Genomic DNA, 16,464 nt, shown 5'->3' with positions numbered 1-16,464 from the left:
AAATATGTCACTTCAGTGCAGCAAGGTCCGTAACTGCAAATTTCAGAATTTAACAGGTGTGCCAGAAAAAGTTGATTTTTTAACATTGAAATCCACGATCAGTATGCAAAACATATCTGAATAAATATTGAGATGATTCTGCGCAAAGGTTTTACTTTGTTTGAATTTAAGTAAAATGTAACAAGTAATTTCAGATCATTTTCAGAAGAAGAGTTTTCGACCAAAATATCGGTTATGACCTTGCACTGATGCGAATACTGCAATGAACAAAATGATGAACCTGTTGCTTGTCAAATAATCCACCTTCACCTTGCGTGATTCTTCAACTTTCTGCACTGTTGTGTTTTGGAATCCCTGTATGACCTCAGCATTCTACGCCAGCTGACCATGGTTTACCCTGGACCTGTTGCACATGAGGAACTGCAGGGTGAGAAAAGGTTCTATTATGTACGATTTTTGGCAAGGCGACTGAAGATTCTCTCCCCCTGTGACACTATACTCCCGTCAAGAAGACTTGGAGCGATGACATTGACAGTGTGGAGAGCCTGAAGCAGCCCTGGCGGAAAGCTGAAATACGCAATTCTGTCTCCTCGTGCTCCTGATTTGATAACCTCTATGGCAACGACCTCGGTTGACATGAAGAATTGTTTGAGAGTTTGAAAACGCTCGGGCGAGGCAAGTTTCTGCATCTGGTTCATCATAGTGTCTGTGTCCACGGCACCCAAGATGCAAATAGTGATTGGGACATTGATTTTCTTCCACATGAGCTCATAACGCAGTGCCTCGAAGAAGCCACCAAGTGCAAACTTGGAAGCAGAGTACTTTGACAAGCCGGGGTTTCCCATCACACCTGTCAAGCAATGGAGAATGAGATACACCTGTCACCAATATATTTTCATGTTATGTAAAACAAAATGAAATGAAATCAAGCATTCATCATGAACAAACCTGATCACTCTATCTTCTGAAATAAACAGACTCAATCTTGCTGCTGAAACAAGCCTCATTTTAAGGGGCACATGTCACTTTATTAAGAATTGATTACTTCTGCTATTCACCACATCAACCTTAAACCAGATACCAAGAAAACTTATAAGAGAACTGCTGACTTTCATAGTCTATCCACTAGGGATTTCGTCATATATGCCAGTATGACATACATGTACCATATGTCACAATTAGTTTTGACCTTTGAATGTAGGATGAATCTACTTTTGCACATGATGTCACTGGTTGTTCCATTTATCCATTGCTAAGACTGGCAACTGCAATAGAAAACACTTCTTCACAGCAAGGCTCACATTAGACTTGGTTAAAGTCATATGAAACATGAATGTGAAACGGGGGAGTTCCATCCGGAATCACACACATAAACTAACTCACTACTGTGTAGACTCAAAGGTAAGACATTCAATTGCTAGGAAAAACCTGACCTGGCCTACCAAATTTCAAATAGATTTGTGAGACTCTGGAGAAACTGTTGCAAATAATAATATTTTAAAAAAATTCACTTGCTGACTTGAACCAAGTCTAGGCTCACATTTATTGTACACTCACAACACTATTCAGTCAAAGCTGAGCTGAAGTATACATTAACCATACATAACAAATAATTGCAATAACAATTTACAACTGGTGCGTTGAGGAGGAATCCTTTGAACTCTGATTGCAATGGTGGCTACCTGCAGTTTTGGCCAAGATGGTAGTCACTGTGGCTGCATGGGTGCCTGCAGTTTTGGCCAAGATTGTAGTCACTGTGGCTGGGTGCCTGCAGTTTTGGCCAAGATGGCAGTCACTGTGGCTGATGCCTGCAGTTTTGGCCAAGATTGTAGTCACTGTGGCTGCCTGCAGTTTTGGCCAAGATTGTAGTCACTGTGGCTGCCTGCAGTTTTGGCCAAGATTGTAGTCACTGTTGCTGGCTGCAGTTTTGGCCAAGATTGTAGTCACTGTGGCTGCCTGCAGTTTTGGCCAAGATGGCAGTCACTGTGGCTGATGCCTGCAGTTTTGGCCAAGATTGTAGTCACTGTGGCTGCCTGCAGTCTTGGCAAAGATTGTAGTCACTGTGGCTGGGTGCCTGCAGTTTTGGCCAAGATGGTAGTCACTGTGGCTGCCTGCAGTTTGGCCAAGATGGCAGTCACTGTGGCTGATGCCTGCAGTTTTGGCCAAGATTGTAGTCACTGTGGCTGCCTGCAGTCTTGGCAAAGATTGTAGTCACTGTTGCTGGCTGCAGTTTTGGCCAAGATGGCAGTCACTGTGGCTGATGCCTGCAGTTTTGGCCAAGATGGCAGTCACTGTGGCTGGGTGCCTGCAGTTTTGGCCAAGATGGTAGTCACTGTGGCTGGGTGCCTGCAGTTTTGGCCAAGATTGTAGTCACTGTGGCTGGGTGCCTGCAGTTTTGGCCAAGATGGCAGTCACTGTGGCTGATGCCTGCAGTTTTGGCCAAGATTGTAGTCACTGTGGCTGCCTGCAGTCTTGGCAAAGATTGTAGTCACTGTTGCTGGCTGCAGTTTTGGCCAAGATTGTAGTCACTGTGGCTGCCTGCAGTTTTGGCCAAGATTGTAGTCACTGTGGCTGCCTGCAGTTTTGGCCAAGATTGTAGTCACTGTGGCTGCCTGCAGTTTTGGCCAAGATTGTAGTCACTGTTACTGGCTGCCTGCAGTTTTGGCCAAGATTGTAGTCACTGTGGCTGGCTGCCTGCAGTTTTGGCCAAGATGGCAGTCACTGTGGCTGATGCCTGCAGTTTTGGCCAAGATGGTAGTCACTGTGGCTGGGTGCCTGCAGTTTTGGCCAAGATGGTAGTCACTGTGGCTGCCTGCAGTTTTGGCCAAGATGGCAGTCACTGTGGCTGATGCCTGCAGTTTTGGCCAAGATGGTAGTCACTGTGGCTGCCTGCAGTTTTGGCCAAGATGGTAGTCACTGTGGCTGGGTGCCTGCAGTTTTGGCCAAGATGGTAGTCACTGTGGCTGCCTGCAGTTATGGCCAAGATGGCAGTCACTGTGGCTGATGCCTGCAGTTTTGGCCAAGATGGTAGTCACTGTGGCTGCCTGCAGTTTTGGCCAAGATTGTAGTCACTGTTGGCTGGGTGCAGTTTTGGCCAAGATGGCAGTCACTGTGGCTGATGCCTGCAGTTTTGGCCAAGATGGCAGTCACTGTGGCTGGGTGCCTGCAGTTTTGGCCAAGATGGTAGTCACTGTGGCTGGTGCCTGCAGTTTTGGCCACGATTGTAGTCACTGTGGCTGCCTACAGTTTTGGCCAAGATGGCAGTCACTGTGGCTGATGCCTGCAGTTTTGGCCAAGATGGTAGTCACTGTGGCTGCCTGCAGTTTTGGCCAAGATGGTAGTCACTGTGGCTGCCTGCAGTTTTGGCCAAGATGGTAGTCACTGTGGCTGGGTGCCTGCAGTTTTGGCCAAGATGGTAGTCACTGTGGCTGCCTGCAGTTTTGGCCAAGATGGCAGTCACTGTGGCCGCCTGCAGTTTTGGCCAAGATGGTAGTCACTGTGGCTGCCTGCAGTTTTGGCCAAGATGGTAGTCACTGTGGCTGGGTGCCTGCAGTTTTGGCCAAGATGGTAGTCACTGTGGCTGGGTGCCTGCAGTTTTGGCCAAGATTGTAGTCACTGTGGCTGCCTGCAGTTTTGGCCAAGATGGCAGTCACTGTGGCTGATGCCTGCAGTTTTGGCCAAGATTGTAGTCACTGTGGCTGCCTGCAGTTTTGGCCAAGATTGTAGTCACTGTTACTGGCTGCCTGCAGTTTTGGCCAAGATTGTAGTCACTGTGGCTGGCTGCCTGCAGTTTTGGCCAAGATGGCAGTCACTGTGGCTGATGCCTGCAGTTTTGGCCAAGATTGTAGTCACTGTGGCTGCCTGCAGTTTTGGCCAAGATTGTAGTCACTGATAATTGCAACTGTCAATAAACTTTTAGATGGCCCTGCCTTCTAAATTGTTAGCTTAGACCACGTGTGCTTAGACCCTATTTCTTCACCTTGGCCTCCGTGCCTCCGACTACAGGAGTGTGCTTGGAGGAACTGAGGCCAAAGCGAAATAGGGTGTAGGCTTCTAAATTGTCATCTGTGCTAATTTCTGCTGTAAGCTTTTTTGCTAGCACATTAGCAATGCATGTCCTTCAAATCCTCTGAGGAAGGTCCATTGCCATTTTCCATGTCTCATGACAATTACTGTTAATATTGTGAGTGAAAATGTACATAGTTTATAGGATCAAACAGGAGGATTTCTAACGTTGTGCTGAAGTCAAGAATAATATAAGGTTATTCACAAAATACCAGAATTTATGTCCCAGTACATTGTGCAGCAGAGGTATACCAAAGCGTACAATGTACCAGGACATAAATCACGGTTATTTTGTGAATAAACTTATTATCATAAACATTTTTACTCCAATTTCACAAGAAAAAGTTGAAATTAAAATGATTTTAGTATGCCCGTCACACATGCTAGAACACATTCAGAGCATCTGCCATGCACATAGAATGAAATTTCAACCTGTGCAGTGCAGTGCACACAGTAGAAATTGTATGTCAGCAGCACAATTTCACTGAAATTCACAAGTTTTTGAATTACCAACATTCACTGCATGAAGAACTGAATATTTAACAGTATATTTTTTGTGAAAAATGTAAAATCTTTTCTTTTTCCCATGTTGATGTAAAGATATTATGGGGTCAAAGGGCAAAGAGCAACCAATAACACTTAGAGCTATTGCACTCTGCATCCTCTGCTAATAAAACTTAACAGTAGGGCAGAACTAAGTTACAGACAAGGGTGTATAATAATACAAAATATTTGAGACAAATTAGTTTTGGACGAGGATTTCTATCGTCTAGATGAAAACTTGCACAGTGTGCAATATCTTCAGCATGTAGCAACATATTTATCTGTAAAATAATTGACCAAATCGCTGCTTTCCACCAAGCTGTTTGTGACTGATGGTCAATTTTTAGCTCTGCGGTCAGAGATCAATTAAGTTTATCAAATAGACAGTCTGTCTGTCTGTCATCATTCACCGACTTTTATATTGTAACCTTCTTTATAAAACCACTTGTTTAATTCCATTGGCAGTGGTATGAAATTACCAAGGTGTAACCTTGTTCAAATTGTTGAAATAATTATATCTGTAATGTGGTATTTTAAGGAATATTTACTTTATTTTTTGTCAAAAATCCTCATCTCCTACACAAAATAAAGGAAATATACAAGTGGTTTTGAAGTTCAAAACCACTTGTATATTTCCTTTATTTTGTGTATAGATTCCTATGGTGTATCAAATGTAAAATTTGTTTAAAGTATGGTGAAATTTGCAATTCAGTATTTTTAATAGTATTTCTCTCATTTTGGTTAAAGATCTTCACAACAGCTGGTCTGAGTGCTACTTTTATATTTTATATGGAGATACCTATGGATAACCTCATTTAGATTTGTTCACTTGATGATAAAATTTGAGAGTGCAAATTTTCCTGCCTTATATTCTCACTTTCAGTCCAAACGCTGTTTTCTTTCATACCACTTGGCAGCTTTGACATTCATTAAGAAGCTTCTTACGAATGTCCCTATTCAGTGGTCGTGTAGTTACACTTTTAGGACTGTTTTGTCATTTTTTGATCCAGTCTCTTCAAATATGTTCTCTGAAAGTGTTTGTCCAATAGCAATAGAATTTGGATTGTAAGTTCCCCAAGATGACACCATTTGGTTTTCTTTAAATAGTGGCAAAGTTTGCACTTGCAACGTTAGAGAGCCTATATTCTCATTTTTGGCAAAAAATATTGTTTTTGAAATAGCACTGGTCTTCAATCCTTGAAATTCTCTGTTTCTTAGGGACATCCTTGCTCCCCTATGCTGAACTTTAAATAGCATATAATTTGTATATTTAAATTTTTGAGTTTTCCCCCAAATTTTACAAAACCTATTCTCAGAAAGCATTTGTGATGACACTTTGTTTGTACATTTCCAGTGATGACTTCATTGAGTTTTTGTGCAGATGACAAAATTTGCATTTTGGGGGCTGGTTTCTCAATTTTGGGCAAAACATCTTTCTCTCTGATGGCTTCTAAATCTGACTTGAAGATTTTTAGGGATGATCTAATTGAGTGTTTTCTAAATTTGCATGTTTAAAGTCTTTACAAAAATAGATCAATGATATATCAGTTGCTGGATCAAAGTCTCATGTTTCTGCAATATAGTGTGTGAGAGACACTGGACGTGGCATGTGAACTTTGGCAGATGGTGAGTTCTGATATAATATGCAGCATCCCAATTCCTGGTTGATGACAACTCACACTGGAAGAGTACAGACAGACATACCATAGGTTAGACATTCCCCCCTTGCCTCATGCCAAGCGCCACCCTCTGCACCAAATGTTGCACTTTAGATTTACATATCCCCAACAAAGAATACACCATCACACCTTATGTAGACTTTAACAATATTTTAATATTGCACCCTAATTTCAATGGAAAGCTCATCAGACACAAAATTGTGTTGCTTGAAAATAAAAAATAAGCCAAATTTACAGTCTCTTAATCGGTGTGATTTCAAGGTGATGTAGATGTTGCGACTGATAGACAATCATAAACCCTTCCTTGTACATTTACATCTTTTTTTACAAAGAATCAATATAAAAGAAATTATCAAAGAGAAATGTGTACTTGAGTATAAGTTGTGATGTCAAGATTTCTGACACTGAAGAATTTGATATATGACCACCCAGGACTAACATTTAGTATTTTTGGACAATGCCTGAGCTCCATATGACCTTAACTTGAACTTTCACATTGCAACTCACTGTATTTTGGAATTTGATCAATATCCAGTTTGAATGTGGATTTTTCAGAGCATTCCTATCAAAGATTGGTGGACTACACTTGCTACAAACAGGTAGCGAAATATATGTGACTACGTTTGTTCTACAGTACAATGATACAATATCCATTTCTGTGATATTGATTAAAGAATGAATGATTTTGCATACTGGTTTTTATATTTCATGAAACAGTGTTTGGCTTGATTGATGAGTTTTATTGAGTTTTGTTGAGTATGTGTTTCCATAGACCCTAAAAACTCTGTTCAAACAATGAAAAGTCATAATCAAAATTTGTGGCATGTGTGTCGTTCCACACAATGTACAAATTATGACGATGTGGGTTTATTCCTTACAGGTTCTGATTATCAGCCAGCGACATTCTATGAAAAGAAATTACTCTGTAATGATTGCTTGAGGATTGTTTGCATTGCAACGTGATCATCTGGGTATTAACATTTAGAAGTTGCACATTTAGAAGCTACTGATTTTCTTCTAAATGAGACAAATAAAAATGAGCAATCTTTGAAAGGATCCAATTTGAAAACTCATGTGAAAGCGTGTGCAGGATTTCAAAGGGTCTACTGTGCAACCATGGATAGTATGCAATACTTTCACGTGCTGCGGCACTTTTCACCAAAGCCAGAGCGGTAAGATCTGGGGAAGCTACCTGATCAACAATAAACTCAGGCGTTTTCAACTGTCCCTGAGCAACTGACAGACCGTGTTCAGTTCCTATAACACCGGGTATGAAGTAAGTTATTGCTACGTCAGTTTTCTTCCAGACCAGTTCCTGTCTCAGAGCCTCGAAAAAACCTCCCAATGCATGCTTTGTTGCACAATATGAGGTTATAGCTGGTATTCCAACCATACCTGCAACAGAAGTACAGTGTTGGATGCATGTAAATTTTATGACCATTTTGGAAGAGCAAAACTGAATAGGACAATACAACTCTAATGTGTCCTTACAGTAAATACTCCAGTGTTTGGTTGCCCTCAGAGATGTAATATATTAAAGTTCCATAAAGTTGAGCGGAATCTACAGGTTGCATTATGCTGTAATTGAATATCAAAAGCAAGACAGAAATCTTGGTATTAGAACGATATGAAGTAGCTAGTGCAATGCTTGATATGCAAAGTTCCTCTTATAAACTGCTTTCAATGAAGTGAATTTTATCCCGTGATATTTCCTAGCCTTGAACCAAGGAAGCACGTAATACCAATGCTCTGGCACATCCGCAAACCCTTTCAGCAAGTGTGATGTTCACTTAAATAATATGTGTTCTCTTTGACTCAGGGAAACTTTACATGTTGAATGCAGGCTTTACATGAAGAAATTTAAAGAATTCCCTTTAATGTATTTGAACACTTCTGATGTTGATCTTGTTCAGAAGACTGATATATGTTCCTGTGTTTTTGCTGATTGTATATAGAAAACAGTTCTTGTGGCACTCTAAAATCACTCTTTGTAAACAGTTCTTGTGGCACTCTAAAAATCTTGTCAAACTGTCCAATGTTCAACTTGTCAGAACAAGCTGTGTGTTTATCAAACGTAATTGCTGACAACTGAATTGTATCCATTTGTCCATTGTCAACAATAACATTCAATTCAACCTGTGTTATAATACATACACACACATGCAGATAGTTTGGTCTGATGTGGCGTATATAGATTACAAAGTATACAAATCGTAAAACAACATCAAATGGACAAAACATCAATGTCAGAGCTCTTACAATGTTGCCTACTATATGTAACTAAGTAACTACTCTATGACCTTGACACAGTTATCTGAGATGAAATAACCTTGTGCTGATTACTGAGAGGGCCTCTACAAAACCTTTTTGATGCAAGAAAAAACCCATGGAGGATGTGAATATTCAGCACTACTGTAAATGCTAACAATTATAAAAATTCAACGTCACTGCATATGATCAATACAATGGGGTACATTAAAGAGAAAAAGATTCGGTAAGCTTGGATAATTATCATCATGTAAGTTTAAATTGTAAACCAGCATCAAATGGGCTATTTAATTTGAATGTCAAAGTACATTGACATCCACTTGAATGGACACCAGCTTATCAACAAGTTCAGGAAAGAAAATGCTCAGCAGTTGTAGAAGTCTTGTTTGCTCATATGGGAAATTGAGTTTTCTAGCCCTTGCTGCCGATGCCTTTATGATACGCATTGCAGTTTCTTCGGCAGAAGGAAGGTCTTCCTCATGCATCCATCCTTGCGCATTTATGAACTTTTGTAGTCCTATGCGTGCATGATCGGTGTTGATTGACCCCAGCACACATAATGTCACTGACACGTTGATGTTTTTCATTGCCAGCTCTTGGGACAAACCAAAGAAGAAGCCATGAATGGCAAACTTGGAGGTGGAATACGAGATCATTGACGGTATGCCAATATAACCTGGAAATGAGAATTGGAAAGGCATCTCTCATTTCCCTTTCATTTCCAGAAGGATTAGTATGTACAGACTGATCACATTACGGGAAACCTCCATTAACTTAGGAATACCCGACTTCCCTAGAGGATCAATTTAACAGACCTGCCTTTCCTACAATGGCACTACAATAGCACCAGCTGGATTAGATAAACATAACAATGGAACATTCACACCTTGGGGATTGAAAGTCTTCTGTTTGTTACCCGAGTTGGTCAGGCATCTAACTCGGGTTTCAAGTACCATGCAAGTTAATGCAGCCTTCCCCTAATGATAACAAGGACTCTAGCCACTCTGACTTTCAAAAGGGAGGGAAGTACCTGTTGCTAAACGTAACTCAGATGTGAATAAGCATGAAAGTCTAATACTATAGGTTACAGCAACATCACTTGCAGATTTCTTTCAAGCCAATATTGAAATCCTAAAACATGAATAAGCTCCGTCATAAAACCAATTGAAGATATTAATTCTTCTGTATTCTGTATTTTGCCCAGTGATGATCAAACTCAAGATGGTTAAACTGTGGCCCAAAAATCACACCTGGTGAATAGAGCGCCCTACAGCCTGCTTCAAGACACTGCTAGGTACAGCCAGTCCCTACTGTACTGTCTGCATTCCATGAAAGACGTCTGTAGCATCCCAATGATACAGATCATATCCTAAGTATTCTCATTTGTTGCTGTTCTTTACAAAGAATAAAATGTTGCCATTGGTAGAATCTTAGTGTCCTAACAATCCTGGTTCTTTGTATCAAACACAAAAGAATGTGTCAGGTATTACACTCACAGATGAATGGCATATCTCCATGTTCAATATAACTAGATGAAAACTGAAATATATTATTAAAACCTATCTGACACAAATTTATTAGCAGATTCACATTGAGAAGACAACCTATGTGCCAGAGTTGCCATGGTAACTCCTTGACTCACCTGCAGCAGACGATACAACCACTATGCTGCCATTGGTTTTTGTTAACATAGGTAATGCTTTACTTGCCAAGCTGACAAACGACATGAAGTTGACATTCATGATGTTTTGCAGTTTCTCAATGTTGCCATCCCACAGTTCCCAGTAGTACAAGGCATGGTTCAAAACTAGGTAATCCAGTCCACCAAGTTTCTTTTCAGCTTCCACGATAAGTCTTCCAGTGTCATTGACCTTTGCCATGTCCATGGGGAGATAGTGGGCTTCCTGTGCTCCTAGCTCAATGCATTTTTTTGAAACCTGGGATCAAATTGGAGCATAAAACATGGATTGAAGAATGAGTTGATCTCTTTCAAAGCTGTCATTTTGCAAGAGTTCCTTTGTCAGCAATGTGGAACTTATCAGACAGGCTGGTTGTTTGGTGTGCCATTTGTCCTTAACCCTTTCACCCCCATTTCACTGTACACAGGTCCAACTTTACCATAGAAAACAATGGATTTGGGACAAACCATGGTGGTGAAAGGGTTAATCCATCAAATTGACTTCTTCTCTGAAAGTGCTAGTGTGCTTACTTTGAAATTTGTTATGCATGTTCCCTGGGATGACCTTTTGTCCAAATTGTGGTGAAATTTGCATATTTCCATTTTTGGGACATTTTAAAAAAAATCGTCTTCTCTGACTCTGACACCTTTCCCAACTGCTTTGATATTTGATATGAGGGTTCCTTAGCATGACCATACATGGTTTTTTCAAATTGTGGAGAAATTTGCATATTTGTGGTGGTGTGGTGGGGGGGGGGGCAGTTTTTCCTGTGTTTGGTCAAAACATCTACTTCTTACAATCTGCTTGTCAAATTGCAATAATATGTGGGTTCCCAGGGTTGATCTAAGTCAAAAATTGTTCAAATTGTAGTTTTTAGGCATTTTTTTGCCATTTTAGCTAAAATATCTTTTCCCAGAATCTGCATGTCTGATTGTGATTTGGTAATGAAATCCACAATATTGTAGCTGAGGCAATTTTTGAAATTTGTTTGCTTGTCCCAAGGGTTGACCTTGGCCAAATTTGTTCACTTTGGGCAAAACCCACATTATTGTACTTTTGAACAGTTTTGTCATTTTGGCCTTAACAATTTGCTTTTCAGAATATTTTGGGATATTTTGTCCTTTTTGATTTACAAAAAATTTACTGACAGAGAAGCTTGGTTAACTGTTGAGACAATTATATCTAATACACAAATTCTTTACAAATATTGTGTCAAATGTCACAGCAGAGCTCTGCTGAGTCGCTACATGTAGGTGGCTTGTTTTCTTACTGTTCACAAGAAATTCAACTCAACATCCCAAACTATGGATATTGGCAAAGAAGTTGTCTTCCCTTGTGGTAGTTTGTAGACAGAACATACTAAAATGCATATCTGTGAAGCACACATAATTATATTAATGTACATTTATTTCCTTTTCATCACATTGACATGCCGATAATAGAGTTCTCATTTATGCAGGTGAGGATTTACCATAAATGTTAAATAGTCTTGATAGAAATCTGAAATTTACCTCTTTCAGAAGATTTTCACGTCTTGCTGTTATCAGAATCTTTGCCCCTAGCCTAGCATAGTGATATGCTATTTGTTCCCCGATGCCAGTGCTGGCTCCAGTCACTATAACTTTCTTCCCACGTATACTCTCTAGGTATAAAAGAAAATACAATTGCTGTATACCCGGAGTTGCTTCCCACAAACTTTAAGTAATCAGTATTTGTAGAATTGAAATTTCCTCTGCAAGTTGGTCATTGCCATGTTCAAGGAGAGAAGTTTAAAATTAAAAAATCATATTAATTTCTAAGGTTACAGCTAAACCATCACTTTATTATCCTGTACTTATTATGATGGGAATGAATAAAGCCAGAAACCCATACTTCAGTTTTACATGTAGCATATCTGTGGCTATAGTATAAATATTTGCAAACCACTATGTGGGTGGGGTTGTTATCCTTAAGGCAATATAAAATTAAACATACAAATAGGTCTTCCTGTGCATCCTATGCACTGATATTGATTTATACACAAAGTTTGTTCTATTTTATTTACAGAAGTACATATAAAATGGGGGACTGTAAACCAAATAAAGGATCATGAGAAACCCTCAGGCAGGACCTGGTTTCTTCCCAGAACGGTAGCTCGAGGTTTTGCTTGGGTATTTGGGTCAGACGGCAACCCAAATACCTAGGCAAAGCCTCGAGCTACTGTGCTGCAGCTAGCTTCTTCCATCATGTTGTGTAGCGACTTTATACAGTTCGACCTGCGCAGTCGGCCCCTCGACACAAGAGGGACAGTGACCTCCGGTACACAACAACGACAAGTTAACAGGGAAGGGAACAGCGCATGGCCTTCAAGGCACAGTTACGAGTGTAGTGATAGCGGCCGCCGCGTAGTATGCATAGAATAATAAAAAAGAACCATTTGATTTCTGGGGGGGTATGGAGGAAGTGGGTATGGGAGCAAATTTTTTTTTCCTGTCAGAGTGACAGCAATTTTTTTTTTCTACTGTCAGACCTGCATCAATTTTTTTTTTTTCAAATGGAGTAGCAGTGCAAATTTTTTTTTATTGGTCATCAAGTTTGTAATGCGTTGTATATAAGAGAGTCATCATTATTTACGGCCTGAAACTCCGAAATTTCGAGTGACCCCCCCCCCTCGCCAACCATGATGAATTTGAGTAACCTCCCTCTCTAACTCTGAAATTTTGACTGATCCCCCCACTTAGAAAAGTTAAATACCAATACATGTAATTGTGAAATTTACAAAATACAGCAACAGTAAAGACCTTTCAAATCCTGATGTACCCTGCTAGACTATCATCAGTTATCTCATGATGGTTCAAAAAAGGTGAACCCATCAAAATGAAATTCAAAGTCACAATAAAATAAAGATATAAAAGCTCACGCAGTATCTAACCATATAGTATATTCTTTAATTTGGATGGGTATTATGACAGGGATTTCACTAGGATATCTGACCGGGCAGAATTTGTAAGTACAGGGGGAGAACACGCGAGAGGCTTAGGGGGAAAGTGTCACAGGGGCTTTCCCCTATCTTGCATGGAAATTTTTAAGATATTGATGTGTGCAATGGTGCAGTCTGGTGCAATCTGAGAGGTGTTTTTAATATTTTTACTAAGTTAAACTGTTAGAATACCCCAAGGGGCAGAGCACGAGAGGGGGGTTCCCCCTCTCGTATTGGAAATTTTGAGAAATTGATGTGTTTAATGGTGCAATCTGAGAGGAGTTTCAGTTTATTTTGCACTTGGTAAAACTGTTTGAAAATGACATTGAATACTGATATTTTTTTACATTTTTTGCATGATCAGTGTTTGAGTCACAATATTCAACAACCAAACAATGACAATACAATTTGTGAAAAACAGTTCTGTTTGCCAGAGACTGAAGACAAATGAATATACAGGAACGGAAAATCTGTGACCTTCTTGTGTCATTTCTCCAGCTGCCAGCTTCTAATGAAAAGCCTGAATATGGTATGTTTAACTGTCAAAATGGTCATTGAACTGAGGTAAATTAAAACATGTTTCTGTGATAATAAAGGATGAATTCACAACAGTTCAGTTTTGTCCTAGATCCCGTGAAAATTTTGAGAAATTGATGTAGTGATGATTGGTGCAGTGTAGTGCAATCCGAGAGGTATTTTCAATTTGTCTTTTACCAGTAAAACTGTTAGAAGACCCAATGGGGAGAGCACGAGAGGGGGTGCCCCCCTCTCACATTGAAAATTTTGAGAAATGGATGCCATTGAGATATTGCAACAGAAATCCTGAAATATGATTTCTTGGGTCAGAAAAGGGAAGGAAAACATTGAGTGTACTGAGGTGTTAAGTAGACCTATGTAGTGCATGCTTATATCATAAGTGCTGGGAAAAAAAACATAAGAATTGCTTATGGTAAAAACTTTTGCGGCACGCCGGCAGAGAATACATGAGAATAAGGTTTCCAAATTTTGCTAATTTCTGGTGCATTGTGACAATTTTTTTTTCATTTCTGACTGTTATGAAATTTTTTTTTTCTCGGGCCATGACAGGATCAATTTGTTTTTCCTTCTCTCTCACCTGGTGACAATTTTTTTTTCTCAAAATCCTCCATACCCCCCCCCAGAAATCAAATGGTTCTCCCCTAATGGGCCCATTAATCTATGCATACTACGCGGCGGCCGCTATGTATCACTATACTCGCAACTGTGCTTTAAGGGCTAGGATGACCCTCGAAACAAATGATTTGCCTATCTCGATCACTTTGACGTCTTTTTTCACAACTAGAGCTACCCGTGATCTTTTGGGGGAATTGGTCAAATCATCTAGTTAAGTCCATAATTTCGTAAAGCTAACCCTGTGGGACATTTGCACCGCAGTGCTGTGATATCAATCCATTGGCCCCATCGTATATTCTCTGGACCGTGGACGTCCAACTAGTAGCGACAAGCATACCGAGTGTACAATTTCAATTATATAGCATAACGTTCCTGTAGACTGAACTGAATGAAAATCTTACCTGGGTCAAAAGTGTCTCTCATAATGTACGCTATGTAAATAGCGCAAACTAAGACAATTGCGCCCGTTATTTTCCGAAACCTGCCCATGCTTCGTCCTAGTCCAAATTCAATTCAGGACAGACCAAGGTGAATCATTCAGTGCACACTGCAATCTAAGACTACATAACAATAGCTCGGCAGGGCCTGCAGGGTAATCTCTAACTTTGAACCTTGGTCAAAGAGAGTAGTAAAATCCACAGGCGCTCCTTAGCTGGGTAGTCTGCTAAGTAGATCGATTTTTGGCTCGATCTATCGATCCCGTAGTCGATATGCCCGCCACTGTTAGGTTGCAGTGGCGGGCATATCGACTACGGGATCGATAGATCGATCCGAAAATCGATCTACTTAGCAGACTACCCAGCTAAGGAGCGCCTGTGGTAAAATCTTCCTGGGACAGAACTGCTCTAGCTAAGGGACGGTTCAGAATTTATTGCGGGGGGCTGGAGGATTTTGAGGGGGGCACCCATTTTTCCAAAGAAAAATTAGGGGGGCGGCCAGACAAAAATACCACAATCTTTTAGGGGGCCAAGGGGGAAAAAAATCAATTCAATATTTGCCCAGAATTTCTGATCTCTACAAAAGAGAACCATAGACGCTTCCTGGGTGACAGATAAACTCAACAGCTGCCAAATTCGGTAATATTCACAGTGGTTTGTTTTATGCATCTACTGCAGTATCTTGTTCTCCTCCCTGAAGCGTCATGAAATGTCCAGTATTTAGGCATGTCAACACAAACCATACGGTGAACAGTCAGGGTTGTTTTTGTTGAAAAGAGATCTCGGATCAAGTCCAGACTAGAATTCATTTGTCAACAATAACAATGGTCATTTATGTTCACACTGGTATGTTGCTAAATACAGCATTTGGTGTTCTATGTAGTGATAGAATAACAAACAAATGCTGATACACAGAGATGAACATTGAACAAATGCTAAAAATTACAGCAAATGTCTTTTTAAGGTTGGGTTTACCTTGTAGCTTGTAAAGCAGTTGAAAGTTGCGTGATAAAGAAGTGTTAATTTATGCAAATGTATGCAAATCACCCGATTTCTTGGCTTCTTTTTCCTCCCAATTTCAAAATTTCCAAAGAATTTAACTCCACTCCGGCTGGGTCAATTTTTCTGAAATTTTCACATTATGTTTTTTAAATGCTATATAACAAATGACTATCAATTGGTTTTGTTTGGCAATAAAGCTCTTACATTTTTAATAAGAGGCATTTTGAATAAGAGGCATTTTAATTTTGCTGATCATGATTTTAATCAATTATTACAGTGTCAGTCTTTAAACCCCTACAATTTTAGAATGAGGATAAATAATGCAAATAAAATAGTTTTTTTTTTTCTACATATACTCTCCTTTCAAGTGAAATATTACATTTCAGAAAATACTGTCTAGTTTTTGACTTAAATTAATTTTTATCATTAATACCAAAATTGAAGTTTTTGACCCCAAATATACAACCACTTCATTCTTTGAGTAAACTACTGCTACCATACTAAACTTTAGAGTCTCTGCTTTTTGAAAATATATGGTCTCTGCTTTTTGAAAATATATGGTATGAGGGGGTTTCCTTGTCATCTTTGATGAGAAATATTGCTTTGAAAAAAACTGTGTTGGCAACATGCAGCTCCACCTTAATTCAAAACAAAACGACTTGCTACTCTGCCACTTCTTA

General features: G+C 39.8%; 1 protein-coding gene across 3 annotated transcripts; it reads right to left on the bottom strand.

The window, feature by feature from the left end:
• Positions 1–14,952, bottom strand: LOC139135832 (hydroxysteroid 11-beta-dehydrogenase 1-like protein). 3 transcript variants are annotated; one of them, XM_070703570.1, is made up of 4 exons: positions 14,747–14,932; positions 11,746–11,876; positions 10,198–10,492; positions 1–850 (listed from the first exon to the last, which is right to left on the bottom strand). In XM_070703570.1, the coding sequence occupies exons 1-4, from the start codon at positions 14,832–14,834 to the stop codon at positions 444–446; spliced, it is 921 nt and encodes a 306-aa protein (XP_070559671.1). In that variant the 5' UTR covers positions 14,835–14,932; the 3' UTR covers positions 1–443. The 3 variants fall into 3 exon arrangements, with proteins under 3 accessions (XP_070559671.1, XP_070559672.1, XP_070559673.1); XM_070703571.1 differs by lacking the exon at positions 1–850 and adding an exon at positions 6,418–7,682 and having other exon boundaries at positions 14,747–14,952; XM_070703572.1 differs by lacking the exon at positions 1–850 and adding an exon at positions 6,418–9,231 and having other exon boundaries at positions 14,747–14,914.
• Positions 14,953–16,464: the final 1,512 nt, after the last annotated feature.

This window comes from Ptychodera flava, chromosome 6, assembly GCF_041260155.1.
Source record: "Ptychodera flava strain L36383 chromosome 6, AS_Pfla_20210202, whole genome shotgun sequence".
NCBI classification, from domain to species: Eukaryota; Metazoa; Hemichordata; class Enteropneusta; family Ptychoderidae; genus Ptychodera; species Ptychodera flava.
This window is presented reverse-complemented; position numbering and strand designations above follow the sequence as displayed.

Coding starts and splice junctions, on each gene's coding strand:
- LOC139135832 (XM_070703570.1), bottom strand. CDS start 14,834: ATGGGCAGGTTTCGGAAAATAACGGGCGCAATTGTCTTAGTTTGCGCT. Junction 11,877..14,746: donor GAGAGACACTTTTGACCCAG/GTAAGATTTTCA, acceptor TTTTATACCTAG/AGAGTATACGTGGGAAGAAA. Junction 10,493..11,745: donor GTGAAAATCTTCTGAAAGAG/GTAAATTTCAGA, acceptor ATTTGATCCCAG/GTTTCAAAAAAATGCATTGA.